The sequence below is a fragment of the Diachasma alloeum genome, unplaced genomic scaffold, assembly GCF_001412515.2.
Source record: "Diachasma alloeum isolate Michigan unplaced genomic scaffold, Dall2.0 Dall_scaffold_00354, whole genome shotgun sequence".
Classification (NCBI taxonomy): Eukaryota; Metazoa; Arthropoda; class Insecta; order Hymenoptera; family Braconidae; genus Diachasma; species Diachasma alloeum.
This window is the reverse complement of record NW_021680493.1, coordinates 42575-63158: the sequence shown is the minus strand read 5'-3', so window position 1 is coordinate 63158 and position 20584 is coordinate 42575. Positions and strand designations below refer to the sequence as shown.

The following is a 20584-nucleotide window of genomic DNA, read 5'->3' as shown; positions in this document are numbered from 1 at the left end:
GAAGTCTTCATGATTTACAAAATTCTGACTAGTCAGAAATTGGTGATGAAGAAATAAATATCATTCACGACAAAACAAATAGTCATAATTTTATTGATAATGTACATGCGCCGGAATTCACAAAGAATCATCCTCATGAATTCCAAATCGAAACGATGACTTCTTTCCCGTTGACAATTCCGTTATATGAACATTCAAAAAGGCCTCAGTCACATCAGTGTCGACCTTGTACTTTCCAGGATTCTTCACGTCAAGAGAAATCTGTGAATGCAATAACCATAGTTACTCATAATTCTGAAAACAATCATGTCAATCGATCAACCCACCAGTCCAATTTGATTAGTAATCTCATTGCCGTTGTCCTCGCCCTCGAAAATATTCACTCGTACTTTCTCCCCCGTGATTTCAGGCATGTCAATTATCGTCTGAATTTTGATGGGCACGATTGTGTCCTCAGGAATGATCACAGTTTCGATATCCTCAAATTTCAGGCAGATCGATCTGCCTAGGGCATACAACTCGACATGCGTTGAATTCAAGTCACGATCGTGAATTCCTTGGGATAAGAGAAGGGACGAGTGCATTGCAGCCCCTATGGCCATTGTCTCGTCAGGGCTCCACCTGGAGGACAAGACCTCTCCGCAGGGGAATATCGAGCCAATCTTCTCCTGGAGCTTTGGGATCTTCATTGTTCCACCGCAGAGGATTATCTTCCTGATGTCCATTATCGTGTGAGATGTGCTGTTGAGGATATCCTGAATCGGCTGGATGTACTCGGAGATGTGGGGCCCTATGAGATTCTCGAATCTGGCTCTCGTGATGTTGTGACTGAAGTCCACACCCTCGCAGAGGGACTCCACGAAGAGGTGGGCTGTGGACATCGTCGAGAGAACGTGCTTGCATCTCTCCGCTTCGATCTTCAGTTTTGAGATTGATCTACGACTCTCGGTTGGGTCGATCTTGTATTTGTTTCGGAATTCCTCAGCTAAGTAGGTTGTCAACAGATCTGTGAGCTTGTGACCGCCTAGGGAGGGGTAGTACTGAGTGCATTGTATCGTGAATGCACCACCGGTTGCTTTGACCAGGGTTACGTCACTTGATACGCCACCTACTCGGTAGACTAGGACAAGCCTACAAGATATTTTCCGCGATTAATGAGAGAAGGGAATCACAAAAAAAATTATTTTGAGTTATGTGTTTCAAGGTGAGACTAGAGGCTATGTTGAGACTTTAAAGTCTTAAATTGAGATTTTTAAGGGTTAAATTTAGATTTTTATGTCTCAAATTAAGACTTGGAAATCTTAAATTAGAAATTGAAAGTCATAAATTAAGACTTGAAAATTTTTAATTAAAACTTGGTAGTCGTAAGTTGAGACTGTTGAAAGTCTTAAATTAAGACTTAAAATTCGGGAGCACTAAAAAAAATAATTTGAGACGAAAGAAAGGTAAAGGAGCGCGCAAAAAATTATTTTGAGACTTATGGTCTCAAGGTGAGACTTGAGTTCCAAGTTGAAACTTTAAAGTCTTAAATTGAGACTTATAAGTCTTAAATTAAAATTGTTGTCTCAAATTAAGACTTAAAATACTTGAATCAAAACTTTAAAGTCTTAAGTTAGGATTTGAAAGTTATTAATGAAGATGTAGATATCTTAAATTAAGATTTGAATGTCTCAAATCAAAATTTGAAAATCTTAAATTAGGATTTGAAAATTTTAAATTAGAACTTGAAAGTCGTAAGTTAAGCTTTTAACATTTTAATTAGGATTTGGAAGTCGTACATTAGGACTTCCGAGGTTCAACCTAAAATGTTTGTGAAAACTCAAATCAAGGTTTTTAAAAAATCTCATTTTAAGACTTATGAAATCCTAAAACAAAAAATATTCCTTTTTCTGTGATGTGAGAATTTATTTAAGAAGTGAGCAAAATTACACATTCCCGCAATTTTCATGAGGACTTTATTTGAAGGCAAATGAAGACAAAAAAAATTCAAAATTTTACTAACTCTGACTCCTTCTTGTTCTTCCCCAACCCATGAGCGAGGCAAGACGCCACGGGTTCAGCAATGACCTGAAGTACCTTGAACCCAGCACTAGCTGCTGAATCACTCCACTCTTGGATACTCTCGCTATTGAATCTGTGAGGGACGCACAACACGACGTTGTGCTCCTCGTCGTCATGAGCTGCTGTCGTGGATATATCGTACATTGCACCTGAGAGTAATGAGGATATCTTTTTCGGGGTAATTTTCTCGATTTTATCACCTACTGTGATTGAATACTGAAGCTCTGACTCTGTTATTATTGGGACTGAGCTCTTTTTTATGGCAGTATCTAACTCATTCGAGTCTATCTCTTTGTTCATCAGGCGTTTATTGTTTAGGACGGTTATTGCGGCGTTTCGGAATAAACCTGATTTTGCTGCTGCCCCTATTATCTAGAATGACAATTTTTTTTTGTTATTGTCGAGGCATTTGAGAGCATTTGTTGAAAATTATTATGAAGTGGCTTGAATAATTGAATTATCTATTAACAATTAATAATTAAAACAGTGAATTAACAATTTAATTAAATTGTCTATAAAATTTAATAGTCCACCTCCAGAGGACTATTCTGTCATTAATTCATTGCCCCTGATTTTGTAAACAATCAAAACAATTAAAAGCAAGTGGAGAATTTTGGAAATTATTATGAAGTGACTTGAATAATTAATGAATTATCCATTCAAACAGTTAATTAACTATTTAATGTATTGAAATTGAAAGTCGACTGAATGAAATTTGTTTGTTACTTGACGAAAATAATAAAGTAAATATGGTTCGGGTCTGGAGGCTCTTGTAGAGAATCCGAAAAGAGAATTTAACATGCTCCAAAAAAATCTAAACATTCTCTCGTCAAACCCCTGCCCCTCAGATAATATCAAAATCAACCAAAAATGCCAGAATCGCAGTGATCTGAAGTTGATCATCAGATGTTAAATCATCTCAATAAGGTTAGTTCATCACAAATGTCACAAGACAATTTTTGTGGAAAATTTAATGCTCCACAAAAAATTCCTTTTGACTTTCTCCTCTAAACCTCCTAGTTCCCGAGGTATCAGCAAAATTCTTGAACTCATCTCATCATTTTTCCGTCCTAAATCCCACCTCAAATGTTTTGATTCCTAACCTATCCCCCAAAACATTCCCAACTCACCTGTTCGGTCTCGTGAAAAGCGATGACAGCAGCTGTGACTCTGTCCCCCGCATGATTGGCAACGACATCCACATTCTCATCCTAAATAAAAACCGAAATGTTCGATAATTTTTCGTTGAGAACTGAAAGAAAACCCTTCCTAAATTTCAAAAGTATGATTGACACGTGAGTCTCAACCCTAGAAACCGAACTTATCCTCAAGAAAATCACCACCGACTCGAAATGACGAGTAGAAATGCCTGTAAAACGTGAATAATTTGCACTTACTTTGTAAATGGCGAGACAGGAGGAAGTATTTCCCAGATAAAGCCCGAAGGCAGATGCAGCTAGGGCCATGATTCCACGCACATGCACAAGACGCGGGCTGCACGAGGCAATACCGGTGATTTAGCGTTGCCCCGGGGGGTGGGGGGTTCTAACCATTTTGGAGGAACCAGCCTAACCGACGGATGAAAACCAAGAAAATCTAGGGGAAATTCCATTCGATTTCATGTGAATGGACTTTTTTTGAGGCATAAACATCCACTAAATACAATTATTTTTATCATTTTGCATTGTTATTCAAAAGATAATTCAAGAAATCATCATTTATACGTTTTATTTGAGATTTTTAGAGAAATAAAATTGTTCTGTTGTCATTTCGTGCGATGGGAAAAGAGGAATCTAGGGGGTTCCAGGTGAATTGAATACAGCGAAATCTAAGGGAATTCCATTCGATTTCAATGGAATATTTTGGAGGCATGAACACAGATCAAATAACTATTTCGTTTCATTCTTAATTCTTCAAGGAACAATTGAGCGATTCATCATTCATAGCATTTATGAATGAAAGATTCAAAGCTTTGGGAAAAATAAAATTATTCAACAGTCATTTTGTGTGAAACTGAATAATAATGTTTAGAAATATTGTGGTTGGGTTGTCTGGTGGTGTTGACAGTGCTGTTGCCGCATTATTATTAAAACGTAAAGGTAATTATTAACGTAAATCATTAGGCACTACATTAGTTAATGATTGTCGACGTTGTCTCATGAATCTAGAATTGTCTTCACAGGATTCAACGTGACCGCAGTGTTTTTGAGGAATTGGGACACTGCAGACGAGACTGGGAAGTGTCTCGCTGATGAGGATTACAAAGATGCTGAGTATGTCGCTAGGAAGATTAATATTCCTCTTGTGGAGGTGAATTTCGTCAAGGAGTACTGGCACGAGGTGTTCACGTGAGTAATTTTAGTGGATAATTTTTTTTAGATTTTTTCATCATCAGTAACTCAAGATGCGCAGAGTGAAATTGATGCATTTTTTTCATTTTGAGGGTTTTTTGGGACTTTGGAATGAGATTTTATTTATCTCACTCACATCATTTGTTCGGGAGATATTGATGGTTTGAGGATTATCGGTATCTCTCTTGGATTCTAAGATATTCATCTAAAACTGACGACAAAACATTCATTGCAATTAAGAGATTAATTCTCATTCTGATATTAATTTGTTAATCATTCGTTTCAACCGATAAATGCAGCTTCCGTCCGAAATTAAGGGTCACAAGGGTCACGAGGGTCAAAATAAGGGCCACGAAGATCAGAATAAGAGTCATAAGGGTCAGATTGAGGGTTATGTGGGTTAGATTAAGGGTCACAAGGGTCTAAATAAGTGTCACAAGGATCAAAGGTTCACAGTAAGGGTTCCAATAAGGGATATGGGGGTCCAAACCAAGGGTCAAAAACTAAAAGTCACCAGGGTCAAAATAAGGATCACAAAACAGCTATTCAATTATCAAAGAAAAATTATCCCATTTTTTATTCAACAATTTCCTATTGAAATTTCAAATTACTTCAATAGGTACCTTCTGGAGAGCTACGAGAGTGGATGCACTCCAAACCCTGACATAATGTGCAACAAAAACATAAAATTCAAAAAATTTTACGATTTCGCGAGGGAAAACTTGAAGGCTGATGCCATTGCCACTGGACATTACGCGATATCATCATTCGGTCCTTATCTGGAGGATTATAAACCAGGCGCCAGCAAGTATTTCTGCCTCTTGCATTGCCTCACAAGAATAAAAATCAAGAAATGAATGAATCAAAATTAATTGGAATTGATGAGTGGATGATGTCATCCTTTGAATTCACTTTCAGAGATGAAATTGCTGCATGCAGTCGACCGGAAGAAGGACCAGACATTCTTTCTGTCTCAAGTGAGCCAGGAGTCCCTCCAGAGGTGCATGTTCCCTGTCGGGGGATTGCTGAAGTCAGATGTGAAGAAATTAGCGATTGAAGCTGATCTAAGGGCAATTGCACAGAAACCTGAGAGCATGGGAATTTGCTTCATTGGAACGAGAACTTTTCAGAATTTTATTCCACACGTATGAGAAGATAATGTAGAAGTGGAAAGGGGGATTGGGGTCATTTGGTCCATCGTTCAAGTATACTTTTCGTACAAAAACCACCTGCTCTAAAAAATTTTGTCCACTCAATGATTGCTCTCATCTACATGATATTAATTCATTTAAGAAAAGTCTGGGGATATCGGAGAAATAATTACGACGTTGATTAAATTTTCATAGTGCGACGTTTAGCCAAATTATTTTAGCTTATCGCCAAACTATTTCTAGGAATATTAGTGTCGGAACGCATAGTATTATTTATTATTAGTTCTTTATTGAGAAGAAATCAGGAAGGCTGGTGTACATCTTATTCAAGAATGAGTGGCGGTAAATTGGATGGCAGTGGGTACAGTTCACAGGTTTCAGTAAATTTAGATAATAAATAAAACTATAAATACAGCAATAAATAAAACAATTGCGCAGAGATTGCACAGAAAACATGTAAATAGTCAAAATGTCAGTCAGCAGAAACACCGGATCATCACCGGATGAAAAATATTTTTAAAGTGAGTGGAGTATTTTAAAAGTGTCAATTTTTATCAATTATAATCTCGTATGTACAAACAAAATATTCTCGGGAAAATATTCGTTGATTCCGTTCATAAATAAATTACATGAATATTTTACATCATTTACTCGGGTGCATTTTTCTAAACAATTAGACGACAATTTGATTAGAAAAAAAATGGACGAAAATAAATTAAACTATAAGCATTGGACGAATTGACGTTGGATGAACAGCAATTGGACGAAAGAACTTTGGGCCAAAAATACCGAACCCGAATGAGCATCGAATGGATTTTAATTGGGGGATTGATTCTTATTTCAAGTATTTGGAGAATAAACCTGGGAATTTTGTGAATTACGACACGGGGGAGGTGGTTGCCCAGCATCAGGGGATCCACTATTGGACGTTGGGTCAGAGGTGTCGAATTGCAGGGGCCTATGAGAAATTCTTTGTCTTAAGGAAGGATGTCAAGACCAATGACATTTTGGTTGTGAGTAAAATTGCAAGAATTTTGTCCATTATTACTATATTTTTTTCTTCATCTGCTATATTTCTCTTTAAATTATGTTCATCTCCATTAAATTTTTGTGAATTTCTGGTTATTTTTTTAACACAAGAGAAAAAGAAAAAATACTATTCGCTTTTAGATTCCAAATATTCATAAAAAAAATGAACTTGAAGTGAAATTTCTTTTTCTTTTCAATTTTACACTCGAAAAATCAGATGAATTAATGAAGAGAATGAGCGAGTTTTTAGAGTATTTGATGATTTCAGGTCCCAGGAACAGATCACCCAGCATTGTTCTCGAGAATTCTCGTCACCTCGAAGCCCCACTGGATTCGTGAAGAGCCAGAGCAATTGATCGACAGTTGGACAATCCTCAACTGTGAATATCGGTTCCAACGTAACGAGAAGCTCTGTCCATGTATAGTTTACAAATCGTTGAGTGATAAATTGATAATCATTTCGGAGAGGGAGAAGAGAGCGATATCCCCAGGACAAGTGAGAGAATTTAATTATTCTTCCCTTCATCGATTTAAGTTATCTGATTTCATTTTTATCAGAACAATATTTTGTCAAATGTTTATGATTCGTAACGTTAAGGATTAGGTTTCAATCTTCTGTGCAAGCGAGATAAACTGATTCCGGAAATTTAGGATAATTTCAAGGAAGGATCATTTCTCTTTAAGGAATTTTACACGTTTTGTGTGTGTAACTATTCTAGGCAGAGGCATAGTGACGATCCAGTCACCACTCACTGAAATTCATTAAATTCTTTCAGTTCGTCGTTTTGTACTTGAACGACGAGTGTCTGGGAAGTGCCCCCATTGTCCACACAGGACCATCTCTCCACAGCCTCGGCGCGACTCGAGCCTCATCAGACAGTGAGGATAGCGATGGATTCCTCGAGGCGAGCATCAACAGTGTGAACTAAAATAAATAACTTTAATAAAATTGTACATATAACTCTATATCTCATTTCATCCTATCCTGCTATTTCGGGGTGTTCTGGAGTTTAAAAGTGTCCATCCAACTCGACTGCCGAACCTGCACTCTCTTGGTCGACTCCACGGTGAAGGTCGTGGCCCCTCTCCCCCCTATGAACTCTTTCCTGTCTTTGTCGTAAGTTCCTTTTATGCACTGATCTATCTCCAGGGCCGGGGACTTTATTACGACCTTAGTGTCCAGGCTGTCTGGTATCGTGAGACTTACGTCGCCGTTCGAGGTGATGGTGGAGTCATCGGTGACTCTTGCTAGTTGAATTTTCGCTGAACCTTCTCCGAGATTTGCTTGGAGGGATCCGTCGAAACAAGCTGAGGAATATTTTTTAATTAATTGATCAGGTAATTTTGTGACATTACTAGAGGGCTTCGCTCCTTCCAATCGACTTGGGTATGTCTAAGTGTTCGTATTATTTATCGTTTTTAAAAAAAGCATGGGCAATATCTCGAATGAATGGAGAAAGTAAGACTATTTTCATGAGTGCAACCGTCTTGCGTTGAATTTTCATGAAGCACGCCTAACAAACGAAAGAGAATTGAATACCATTTTATGAAACATGAATAAACGAATCATAATTGGCCAAATCGTTTAGGTCGGAGGAAAATAGAATAATTATACTCTCTTAATATTGCGTTTAATAAGGTTTTCTTCGAACAAAGTTGATTAGAGTTAACAGCGGGAATTATGAGATTATCTCACATTTTTGAAGTTAAGAATAGGAGAATCTGAATGCAATATGATTTAATTAAAAAAAGAAATACCGAATTTAGTGGCCTTTCATAAATGATCGTGGTGGATTATATAGAAGAATGACCCCTTAATTCACAAAATTTTTATATAGAGAGATTAAATAATGTAGTATTTATATTATTCATTATTTTATATTCTATAACCAATTGATTGATGAATTAATTCAATTTTTTAATTTTATCTTGGAATGGTTGGGTAACGTCAATGCGTTCGACTTGAGAATACTCAGAGGTTGTAGAAAATAACTTACAAATATTTAAACTCCCTTTCCCGTTGATATCGATGCTGTTATCCATGTGAAGATTACTGAGATTCAAGTCCCCATCTAAAGTAGTGAATGTGGCTTTCTCACAGTAATTGCTCCCAAGTTTAACAGAGCCATTCTCTGTTGATATATCTAGCTTCGTTCCCAGGCATTTTTCAGCATCCACGCACTAAAACATCGAATCACCATTGATTAAACATCCTAAATGTGGGATTAAGTGTCATTTAGTTAGGAACATGAATTACCCCGTCTTTAGCTGTGTTAATTTCAATCTCCCCTTGAATGCTTTTATGAACAGTGACGGATCCCCCTTCACTCGAGGACAAGGAGATCTTCTTCCCCTGCAATTTGGATCCAACAATGCTTCCAAATTCCGTCTGTACGGTTATGAAATCTGATATCATGTTGTGGACTTCCACGTTAGCGTCTCCAACAGTCTTTATGTCGACATCTAGAGTAATTATCATTGAAATAAGTGTCGGAGATATTGAAAGGAGGTAAATGAGCCCATGTTTAAGCAATTTTTCCAAATCAATCTTCAACTCTCAAATATGTTTCTGAATCATTCAGCATGAAAATCATTCTTTCATATTCAGAAATGGAAATTAATTTCATTTTCGAAATTTTTGTTTGAACAGAATTATGACTTGATAATAGCTATTAAATTTAGGACAATCAATGATCAACATTGAGTAGAATATCTCTGAATCTAAGGAAGAAAACGACGTTTTCGTAATGACCTTTTTCATGTAGTGAATTGAGGGCTACAAAAAAGGTAAAAACAAAAATTTTGTTCTCTTTTTTAGATTTGGAGTTATTCATTGAAAACTGATCAAAAGTCAAATAGTCATCGTAAAATTGATAAAATCATTATTTTTCCTCAAAAAAATCCTGACAATCACCTCATTAATCAGTTCATCAACAAATCTCAATGCTTGATTCCCCCATCCCAGCTCAAATAAATAATCGAAGAGAAGAGAATGCTGATAACAAAATATATTACGCAAAAAAATCGTGCGAAATTCAGAAAAGTCAGAGTGAATTGTCCCCGAAAATTCGTCTATAAATAGCATTTCTATTTTCGTACCATAACGAACTGGCGTCTGAACGAGACACCTGCCATTCCCAAGAAATTCTTCCTCCTTCCCCTTGATTTCGCAGAGCTCATCCGTGACATTGACAGTGACTAGATCCTCTCGTTTATCCCCGAACGAATCCTGAGAGACTAATTTAACGAGAACAGTATCCATGTCCGGATACTCGTGTGGACACGTGGGCTTGACCTCGACATGGTAAGGAACATCGATGACAACTCTTCCAAAGGGTTTGACTCTCTTAACAATATTCTTGAGCTCAACTGACTTGGACGAGCAGAATTTGACTCTCGCGTTTGTCGTGTCAATGGCAATTTGACACTTTGGAGTTGTCGTGGCGAGCCATAACCGCAGGAGATGTCTCCCAAACCATGCCCTCATGGTTGCAGAATACTTACGAATGTTCAAAAATAATCGATTGATATTGATATTGATTGATTGATTGATTGAATGATCAATTGATTTTTAATGACTCAAGTCATGGCAACAAAAAAAATCTCGTCTTCACTAATTAATTCGTATGACAAAGTAACATGAACAGTCACTGAGTTGAACTGCTCCAGGAGAAGCTGATATTATTACTGATTTGTGTCTATTTATAATTCAATCCTTGTAATAGTCAATTGGATCAATTAAATTCGTCTTGTCGGCTTTTGATTGACTTGACTCGGGAGGAGAGGGGGGTTCGTACTTCCGCAACTGTACACATCCATGGCTGTCCACAGATTTGTGAAAAATGTGAGGGAACAACTGTACACAACCACATCTGTGCACGGTCCTTGCAGTCGGTCAAAAAGTGTCGGTAGAGTAGAAATTGCATTCGTTTTATTTGCAGTCGATAGTAATTATGGATGGCGCCATGTGTCCGACTATAGCGCAAATGGAGATCCGATCAATTAGCCCCTCATGTATAGATATTCCAAATTTTTATTTTTTTCCTCATTGAAGTAGTTTTGAAAAAAATTGCGAGCTAATAAAAAACATTTGCTAGTTAGTACTTTTTTTAAAATANTGTAGCAAAGATGTCAGACAAGATATGAATGTATTTTTGGGCTCTAACGAAAGAGCCGGTCGAGAAATGACGTGCTAGAGCCTCTAAACATGACAAATGTCTCTAAAGATGATATCTGTTTTCAATTGAAAAGCAGAGTTGTGACAACATTGTCTAGGAGGACAATGGGGTCTAGGAGTATGTATAGAACATTGGGGTCTAGGAGTCTCCCCTGGTTCAAAACCATCTTTAGAGGCCCTAGCACGCAGTTTCTCGACCCGCTCTTTCATTTGAGCCCAAAAAAACATTCATATCTTGTCTGACATCTCTGCTACAAACTCGGGTCTTCAACTCGGGCCTTCAATTGAAAGAATCAGCATCAACTATCGATCGAACGAGGACCATAAATCGTTTATCGACCAATGATCGACTATCGATATCGACCAATACCTCTAAAAACACAAACAATTAACGACTAATAGTCGATCATCGACCACCTATCAATCGACTGGCTATCGATCGCCTAGCATGCAATGATCAATCAATTACGAATAATGATCGAGTATCGATCGACCAACGACCAACTATCGATCGACTAACGCCCACTTAAAACCTCGAAAAACGCCAACATCCCCAGAAAAAAACCGAAAATACCACCCACCCTTTCTAATCTAAAAAATTCACAATAAAAATTTCCAAACCCCAAATAGTCTTGACCACTTGCAGGTCTCCCCCTACACCTCCAAATTCCACAATCATCCCTAAACTTAGCATAATCAATAGACCAGCCATCACCGGTTATTGTGACGGTTTACACACTGTCGCCAGCCGCTGGACAACTGGAGTAAACAATGGTAGCCAGTCGGGTCAACTGATCATCAGGCCGGCTAGAGCCATGTTGACTCCAGCCATGATGCACCAGATGCCTGGGATTGTAATGAGAATTTCCGTATTACCACAATCTCCAGTTGTTCGATAACATCGTTATGACCCCAGTATACCCAATCCACCAATCGAATTCAACAGCAATGAGATTTTATCCACAAATTGGTTTACGAATAATTTGAGTGGCTAGTGCGGTTAAGAGTGGTCATTTTGTAACAGTCACGCGTCACTTTGGTGCACTGCCAAAATCACGAGTGGACCCTTCTGCAGGTGATGGTTTAGGGTATTATTGACTATGACCACATTCCAAAAGTTCGCGGGATCATTCTAGTGGTCTGAATACTACTCGGCAGTGGGAATCGTTAAATCTCGATACTATTTCATTGGTAAATGTAATTCATATTGTTTTGATAGGTCGAGAGGAGGAGACGGTAGTGGTGATATTTAGGGGATGAAGGATTTCGCGTTTCTAGGTAAATAACAGAAATTCAAACTCTGGAATGGTGAATGAATGCATGCGGTATGTACGTCACGTTTAACCGTTCGATGCCCTCGTTTTCCATTAGATTCACCAGCCGGAGGTATTCTCACTGTGGGTAACGAATCGAGATGAATATCATCCTGAAATCAATAGTGTTATCTTCATTACGACTGCTGAACTGATAATTACGTTACCCTATTTCAAAGACTTTAATCCCACACGGGCTGATGAAATTGTCAATTTTGCATGAGTGATGGGGCTTGTGATGAAGATTTATCTCTTCTTTTTTTTCTGCAATGTCTCCTCTCTACGATGATATTGTTCATGTGCACTCTCGTACTTTCCTCGTTTCCTTACTTTAACACATCCTGCTATAGTGGAGGCAACATTCTCGTGGGGAATAAACCCCCTCCTGAGCTTCCAAAGTACAGCTTTATACACTCTGGCTTTACCCACAGTTCAATGCTGCACGTAGCACATGATATGCCATCCATAAAGTCATTACACCATCTGGCACCACCCGACATAACTTAAGTCATTTTGGAAAATATAGCGTCATTCAGTTTTCTCGGGTGCTTTTCATTGAGGGGGGAGGGGGTGAATAACATAAATGGTTTAGGGCTTCCTTCTGAGGTTCAAGTGTTTCATGCAAGTGGTTTTGTTTCTGTAATATTGGTATCGAGTTCGAAATTGAGAAGCGAGAAAATTAATGGATCAACATCGTTCCCATTGCAGGAGTGCCATGAAACGAGTTGAGAATGATCTGAGGAGGATAAATAAATTTAGACGACGTTTGAAAATACGAGATGAGGCGATTTACCGTTCCGGACACTGCCATTTTGATTGCCCTCAAGGAACGCCCAAGATGGCGACGCTCAGGCCTGCCGCCCACCTCGTATTTTCAAATATTTTTTATAATTATTCATATTCTTCATTACAATCTCAACTCCCTCCATCATACTCTTACGATAGGAAAAACTTTGATTCAATCATTCTTTGGAAAATTCATAGAGCAAAGATTTTCGTGGAGGATGTTTCATTTCCTACTTGAGGATACAACTTGATAATGAATATTATTGGATGACAGGACAAATTTAGTTACCGGGAATCTTGGCCGGGAAGTTAGAGAACAAAACATCTGAATGTATCATGCAGGCAACTATATGTATTTTATCATCGACTTCGCGTCCCATTGTTCAACCAAGTTTTCTCCCCTCCCCCCTCCACGATATAGCGTGTAATTACGGAAGTTATGAGGCGCACAGAGGTGCAGTACGTGCGAATAGTCATAACTGTGATAATTAGATGAGCGGGAAACATGGTGTATTTCAACAGAGAGTGCCTTGATTCAACTGAGAATTGACACACCACTGGAGTTTGAGTGTCCGCAGTTTCATCATTCTCACTTGAAATCATTGGACATTTGTCGTGCGAATGTGATTAACAATTCATACATACAAATATTGTTCTTATGGAGTGTGAAATTTCCACTTGTGCTTTATTTAATTTGAACACTGGTTGAATTTGCTATGAGATGTTTATGACAATTATTATTATTTTTTTACTCGTTAATGAGATCGTTGAACGGTCCTCGACGGTTCCGACTTCAACTCAAAGACCGTTCAGCAAGCTAAGTGGTGCAAACTTTTCCTAATCGCTCTACAATAGTGCTCCCTCTAACCAGAGGGTGAGCTTACGGCAGTCCACAATCGTGCTGTCTAAGTAGACCGAGGGACCCCTTGAGTTCCTCTGTCCACCTAACCCTTTGGACAGCCGGGTTGCTACCATTGGATTGAATGAATGATAGAATAAATGTTCACTATGAACAAAACGGTTATGTTAACTCTTGTACCCATTAATAATTTGTAAGGTATGTCATCAGTTGGAAAATTATTGGTATTTCCGTTGGATAGTACAAAAGAATATTCATGAAAAATACACAATGAGACTCCCACTTTATTGTTTCAAATGACGAGGGTGACAATTCGTAATTAGTATCATGAAAGTTATCTCGCTTCGTGCATGAGGTCTAATCATTATTTTCCAGCATCATGAAATTCCAATTTCTTAGATCGAATGGTATCACATTTTCAATTGTTGCAAATAATTCCTTCTTGTCATCTCTTGCGAGAAACATTCGATAGAATGGATTATTGGAAGGAAACCTCAATCGTACGAAACTCTATGGACTAAAATATCTTGTTAACTGAGTTACAAGTATCATAAATAGTGTGAGATTTTTGATGATTCACTTTTTCTTTATGCATTCCTCATCGTAACCAGGATAACTTGATAGAGTTAGATTGCGTATAAGATGTTTCAAAAAATTTACTTCAGTAGTATCCTCAGTAGACATCCTTTATCAAATTGAATAGTCTGACAATATGCAATGAATTACAAAATGCAGAGAACAAACATGGGCTGTATAAAAGAAAGTAACTAGGAAAATTAATCTAATTCATCAACAGAAAAACATTCCTTTTAGCATGTATATAATAACACCATGAGTGCTTAAAGATGAAAGCGGGTATTTTCTGTATCGGTCATTCATCTACGCGGCACATTCAATTTTTGGAATATAGGAACAACGGTCTTCTGTAATTCGACAGTTGGCAATTCTGATGAATGGATCTCGAAATACTTGACCCCAATTCTGAATTTCAACTTGAAAAAATAAAAAAAACACGGGCCATCCACAATGAATAAATGAACCCCTAATGGTTCTATGAGAACATTTTCATTTTCATTTTCATCTTCATGAAGACAACTCCCACCTTAAAACACACAATGATATAACCCAGCCTTCTCCACTCACTCGCAGCAGATTATGATTCAATGTTAAATGTAGTTGGGTAATTAATGCATATTCGTGAATCACAACAAGGAACATTTTCGCGGTTATGTTTCATAACTTAGAACTTGTGTAATAACTCATTTCAACCCTGTGCTCTCACCAGCCCCCAACCCCACCCATCATCAAAAGTTTACAATGAATAAACGCAGTTTGTCACAGAGTACAAATGGAATACCAAGAGGGTATGCACGTTTTATATGGAGATGATGAAAAACCTTATGCTTTGGTGGGTAAAATTTTGTAGAAAATTTTGACAAAGGACTTAGTTGACGTGACCCTTGTAACCCTTGGGGGTGCACAGCTTTGGCTTTGCTGAAAAAAATTCACAGAAATACGTAGGGAATTCGATGGAACATGGTATTGGATTTCGATTAAACTTCTATTGGAAATTGTATTCGTTTTTGGCAAATTTTATCTAAAAATTTCGCTGCTTTACTGTACGGTTTTTATATACAATGTCCAATAGAAACTATTGTACTAGATATTCATTTTTCTATACGATTGTTTCGATTGAGATATTTTCTACAAACATTCCTCGCCATGATTTTTCACGCTTGTGAAACCTATTATTTCAATCGTGACGTCACAAAGTGGTATGAGTAATACTGGGTAGCACTCTGTTGGTCGAATGTGAGAAGAGAGGGGAGTTGCCATCATCCACTGGTTAAGAGGCCCGTGAAGATTGGGTTAAGTTGGAGCCAGTCATTCTGTGATTGGTCCAGCGTTCGACCACCCTTGTGACGCCATTAAAATCCTCAACTGTCGGCAATCGATTATTAATCAAAGAGCAATATTTCTAACGTTTATAAATAAAAAAATCGGCTTTCAAGGCCGAGACTTGACATTAAAAAATTGAAAAAAAAAATCCATGCAAGTTTCCTATTACAACAAGTCATATTATATTTGAAATACAATTTTGAAAACATATCTCAATGTTCAATTAGAGTTGATCCTTATGAAATAACTCTTACGGACGTCACGCACATTAAAACCTGGACTACTCCACAAATGAAACACCACGAGAGCATTCAAATTTCACCTAGAAACAACAGAAATCCTCATGTTCCTGGTGGTTGAAATTTTCGCAAAACAGTTGACAAAACATCAACTCACCTTCACCCTTTGATTTCTACATTTTCATCGCATGATATGCTCCCCCCCACCCTTTGTGCTGCAGACGACACAGTTGAAAATTATTTTCCACGTCTCTTTGGCAATGAAGGGTGTGGAGCAGAGGGGGGAGGATAGGGGGGGGGTGTACACGTGGGTTACATGAACATCAGCAGTTGCTCGAGGCTATTCATTCACCTGGAAAATAACAACGCTATGAACGACACCTTCGGGGCGTACCAGCCAGTGGCGCTCTTTTCAGCAATGTTGAAGTTTTCAAAGGCAAACTCGCATGAGTAGAAAGTATATCATCTCTCACTGAAAACAAATGCATTAGTAGAGGAAGTAAGGAGAATGTTGGGGGTGAGAGTGGGCGGTGGTGGGTGTAAATCTTTGCTTCTTCAGCGAGGCAAGACAATGAATTACGAGTAGTTGGGTTCAAGGAGGTATGTGTCTGCTATATCCATGAGGAAGACAAAGTGTTCATCAGGTATAGGGGGAATGCAAGAAGTCATGTAGGCAGGGGAAGGGGGGAATGGTTGGTAGAAACATGCGAGGCTAATTTTTCAGGTTGAGATCTGGCTCAGCAGCGACATAAGGGTCTTATGGAGGTCATCTGGAGGCCCTATGTGCATCATATTCTCTTCAATCAACGAAAAATTCCAAATTTCACCCTCTGGACACCAAAATAAGAATTTGGAGGGAATTTTTGGGTTGACTCTTGACCCACGACCGTCGTAAGGGCCATATGGAGGTCATATGAAGGTCCTATGTAAATGATATTGCCCTCAATCAATGCAAAATGCAAAATTTTACTCTCTGGACACTAAAATAAGAATTTGGGGTATATTTCTAGGTTGAGCGTTGACTCACAAGCATTGTAAGGGTCATATGGAGGTTATATGAAGGTCTTATGTAAATTATATTCCCCTTAATCAACAAAAAATACAAAATTTCATCCTCAGGACGCCAAAATAAGAATTTGGAGTGAATTTTTGAGTTGACTCTTGACCCACGAGCGTTGTAAGGGTCATATGGAGGTCATATGAAGGTCTTACGTAAATGGTATTCCCCCCAATCAACGAAAAATTCAATACTTGATCCTACAGACACCAAAATAAAAATTTGGAGTGAATTTTTGGATTGACGCTTGACCCACGAGCCTCGTAAGGGTCATATGGAGGTCATCTGAAGGTCTTATGTAAATCATATTCCCTTCAATCAACCAATAATTCCAAATTTCACTCTCTGGACACCAAAATAAGAATTTGGAGTGAATTTTTGGGTTGACTCGACCCACGAACGTCGTAAGGGTGATTTGGAGGTCATATGAAGATCCTATGCCAATCGTATTGCCTTCAATTATGGAAAAATTCAAAATTACATCCTTTAGGAACCAACATAACATCAACAATGCATGAGTTAATCCAGTGGAAAACGATTCAATTCATTAGAGTCTGCAGGCAATAAATTTTCCACTCACCTGCCCCCAGTAAACAAGTGAATTATGTTTATGCATTGAAACGGTGATATTTTTTTTATCGTTTAATCCCGAAAGCATATCTCACGTGAAACAAAATAAATCCATTCACTGGTGTTGTATATTTTCCAAATTTAACTCTCGTTGTCGAATAGTGAATACGTTTGACAGTCGTATGATCTACGCAACAAATAATTTCCATTGAAAACTCGTTATAACGAAATTGTCACGTTGACTTGTCGCACTTAATTTTATTGTGTGTCACGAGTTAACGGAGGATTTAATTAAAACATTTTGTATTGGTCTCGGGAATTATATCAATCGATTTTAATCAAGAGAAACAAAGGGGAGAAATAATGCCGACTGAAGCTATTCGACAATTTTACGTAATTGCTTAAAGCTTCATCAGGGTATTGATCGGTAAATAAATATGTAGGTCAGTGCGGCGAGGAATTGAAATGCTCATTTGTTAAGATTATGAGAATACACGAAGGAAAAAATTTCATAGACAAAATCAGCAGAATTCCATCTTTCGATACAACTTTTTCTATTGAGACATTTTCTGCAGGAATTTCTTGAGATGAATTTCCAAAATTTTGTCCACTTTATATTTTTTTTCTTTTCGTAGACAAAAAATCAAACAAGAAAATTTACGTAATTTGAGCTGAACAATTTCTATAGAAAATGTTTCAATAAAATAAGTTGTACAGAAAAGTGGAATCCTATTGGTTTTTTCTATTAATGATGTTCAGCATCGCAAACAGTACAATAGACAATAGAATTTTCTCCCCAATTCGCAAAGTTTTTCCAAGAAATTGGGGCGTGAGGAAATCATGCAGGCCAGAAGGGTTGTTTGAGGCACATGCGAGTCCAAATACACGACGTGGCATATAATATACTGCTCCAATACATTGCAACTGATTGAAACGCACCTCCTATTTGTAAACTTCATTACTATCAATTGAATTCAATTAAAAATTCAGTATTGAACAGCGCTGAAAAGTTAAATGAAAATATTTCATTAATTCCTCGTTAAAAGTTCTGCCAACGTCGAACAATTTATTTCTTTTCTATAACATGAGTATAAAAAATCCCCAGGGGAATTCAATTGTCCATAATAATCTCCAGCGAGCGTGCTTTCAGCAAAAAGTAATTAGCGCGGATTTATCGCAAACACGATCGCATTCGCATTGAATGTTGGAGTGTTAATAGTGTCGAGGTTAAATTTATCATTTCAATATCAATTATCATAACGTCACTGGGATTTGCAGAGGCTCGATACAGTGAATATTTGATTGCTGGGGAATTATAGCAATCAATTTTTCCACGAGTTTATTCGATAATTGTCAATCAAATTCTAATTAGGTATTCGGTGACACGTTGAGGGGGCGAGTGATTAATCAATTCAAAAAGGTGAATTTTTTTTTGGGAATAATTTTATGATAATGTGGGAGAGAGGTATCCATGGAGGATCGATTTAATCATCACAGGACAGGCCTTTGGACGAGTCGATAACGAGAGCCGTTTTGCAAGCACATCTGAATCCCATTCATCATCCGATAATCCTATAATCAAGCCTTCATCGGCCATGCGCGTGTGTAACACAAGTGAATTCGAATTCGTAGTGATTTGGTTGTGCGGGTTTTGGGTGGGAAAAGCATTTTGATAAGTCAAAGTCATATTTTTGGTATTTTTTAAAGGTCGTGAGGGTCAAACGATAGGCGTAAGGGCAGAACAATTCACACGCGAGCAAAATTCATGGAAAACCTAGCGAATTCTGTAGAAAACTCGAAAATTCATTGAATTTCAATTCTCTTGAAGAATTCCGCAGCTTTACTCCACTTTTTTTTTAATAGAAATGTTCAATGGAAACAAATCGAGAAAAAATGGATAGAATTCAATTCTTCTGTACAACTTTTTCTATTGAGACATTTTCTGAAGGAATTCCTTGACATGAATTCTTGTACCTCTCACGCAATTAATTTTATGTTAATAACAACTGTGTGCAATTTTTCGTGTAATTTAAAACTTTGTAATCGATGAATGTGTAGATGGAATTAGAATTAGTGAATGTAAAGATGTGAAAAACAGTTCTGTGTAGTTCCACTATGTGCAGAATTTTCTGTGCAAAAATTAATCGTGTTTGTGTAAAAAATCTATGTTTATGTGTTGTGCAAAGGTGTATAGTACTTGATGTGTACGATTGTTTTTTGTAAAGCTGCAATGTGTACGTATGAAACACAACCAAGTCAATCAAAAAAATTATTAAAATTCGATATGAAAGATTGCCGGGGAAAATATTTTAATAGTATAAATGTTTTTCCACAGACATTCGTCGACATGAGTTTTTTTTTTCCATCAAAAAAATAAAACAAAAAGGGGAATCTAATAGAATTTTCTAGCGAATCTGCTAAATCCGTCAATGACTTTTTTCTGTACACATTATATAATAGAAAAATATTTTTCTCGAATCAAGTTCAATATTTCTTCCAAACAACTTCATACGTCTACGAAATCTAGACTATAATGTGTCCTCACAAAATTCACACCTCCGATATGAATAAATTCTACAATTTATCATGACATTTCCGGTAGCACGAGAGTCCGCGCATGGCCAGAGCAATCCAATATTCAGAATATTTTGAAATATACTCCATTATCACTGTACGATTGTTGTACGTCTTGTACATTGTACTCCAGTGCCCCATCGCATGTTACAATATATAACGATCTCTAGCAGCCGCTACATTTCAATTTCAATCTCTCCATTCCACCTTTCTTCTTCACTTATAGCTCCAACAACCCGCCCAGATCCCGGGATTTTTATTATCCCCGGTAGTGTGTAGGTGAGTGAAGTGAATAACGACCAATGTATACCGATTGGTTTGTACAATTCAACGTAGTTTATCAGTCGATAAATGAATAGGATTTTGTATTCAGGGGTTCGTTGCGCCAGTTGCATAAATTCATGACTCTGCCCAGCTAATTTATCCCCGGGAAAATTCGAGAGGAAGGTGAGAGAATTAGAGTGGCATGGGAATCAAGTATGTTTGCGAAAATGTTAGGCCAAAAAAGTTTGATTTTC

General features: G+C 37.6%; 3 protein-coding genes across 4 annotated transcripts; 1 reads left to right on the top strand and 2 right to left on the bottom strand.

Annotated features, from left to right (window-relative positions):
• Positions 1-63: 63 nt before the first annotated feature.
• On the bottom strand, positions 64-3559 carry LOC107041053 (heat shock 70 kDa protein 14). Its single transcript, XM_015261412.1, has 5 exons — positions 3459-3559; positions 3192-3272; positions 2003-2433; positions 327-1131; positions 64-261 (listed from the first exon to the last, which is right to left on the bottom strand). The coding sequence occupies exons 1-5, from the start codon at positions 3525-3527 to the stop codon at positions 118-120; spliced, it is 1530 nt and encodes a 509-aa protein (XP_015116898.1). The 5' UTR covers positions 3528-3559; the 3' UTR covers positions 64-117.
• Positions 3560-3688: 129 nt separating this feature from the next.
• Positions 3689-7546, top strand: LOC107041121 (mitochondrial tRNA-specific 2-thiouridylase 1). 2 transcript variants are annotated; one of them, XM_015261524.1, is made up of 8 exons: positions 3689-3868; positions 3980-4160; positions 4244-4409; positions 5032-5216; positions 5331-5557; positions 6409-6576; positions 6861-7088; positions 7369-7546. In XM_015261524.1, the coding sequence occupies exons 2-8, from the start codon at positions 4085-4087 to the stop codon at positions 7519-7521; spliced, it is 1203 nt and encodes a 400-aa protein (XP_015117010.1). In that variant the 5' UTR covers positions 3689-3868; positions 3980-4084; the 3' UTR covers positions 7522-7546. The 2 variants fall into 2 exon arrangements, with proteins under 2 accessions (XP_015117010.1, XP_015117009.1); XM_015261523.2 differs by lacking the exon at positions 3689-3868 and having other exon boundaries at positions 3882-4160.
• Positions 7514-10427, bottom strand: LOC107041123 (protein FAM185A). Its single transcript, XM_015261525.2, has 4 exons — positions 9692-10427; positions 8850-9055; positions 8590-8773; positions 7514-7900 (listed from the first exon to the last, which is right to left on the bottom strand). Exons 1-4 carry the CDS (start codon positions 10077-10079, stop codon positions 7581-7583), a joined length of 1098 nt encoding a protein of 365 aa, XP_015117011.1. The 5' UTR covers positions 10080-10427; the 3' UTR covers positions 7514-7580.
• Between the last annotated feature and the right edge of the window lie 10157 nt (positions 10428-20584).

Excerpts from the sequence above, each read along its gene's own strand:
- LOC107041053 (XM_015261412.1), bottom strand. The coding sequence starts at position 3,527 with ATGGCCCTAGCTGCATCTGCCTTCGGGCTTTATCTGGGAAATACTTCC. Across the intron at positions 2,434-3,191 it reads CTTTTCACGAGACCGAACAG|ATAATAGGGGCAGCAGCAAA; the intron begins GTGAGTTGGGAA and ends TTGTCATTCTAG. Across the intron at positions 1,132-2,002 it reads AAGAACAAGAAGGAGTCAGA|GCTTGTCCTAGTCTACCGAG; the intron begins GTTAGTAAAATT and ends AATATCTTGTAG.
- LOC107041121 (XM_015261524.1), top strand. The coding sequence starts at position 4,085 with ATGTTTAGAAATATTGTGGTTGGGTTGTCTGGTGGTGTTGACAGTGCT. Across the intron at positions 5,217-5,330 it reads GGATTATAAACCAGGCGCCA|AGATGAAATTGCTGCATGCA; the intron begins GCAAGTATTTCT and ends ATTCACTTTCAG. Across the intron at positions 6,577-6,860 it reads AGACCAATGACATTTTGGTT|GTCCCAGGAACAGATCACCC; the intron begins GTGAGTAAAATT and ends TGATGATTTCAG.
- LOC107041123 (XM_015261525.2), bottom strand. The coding sequence starts at position 10,079 with ATGAGGGCATGGTTTGGGAGACATCTCCTGCGGTTATGGCTCGCCACG. Across the intron at positions 8,774-8,849 it reads TTAACACAGCTAAAGACGGG|TGCGTGGATGCTGAAAAATG; the intron begins GTAATTCATGTT and ends TCGATGTTTTAG. Across the intron at positions 7,901-8,589 it reads GAAAGGGAGTTTAAATATTT|CTTGTTTCGACGGATCCCTC; the intron begins GTAAGTTATTTT and ends AATATTCCTCAG.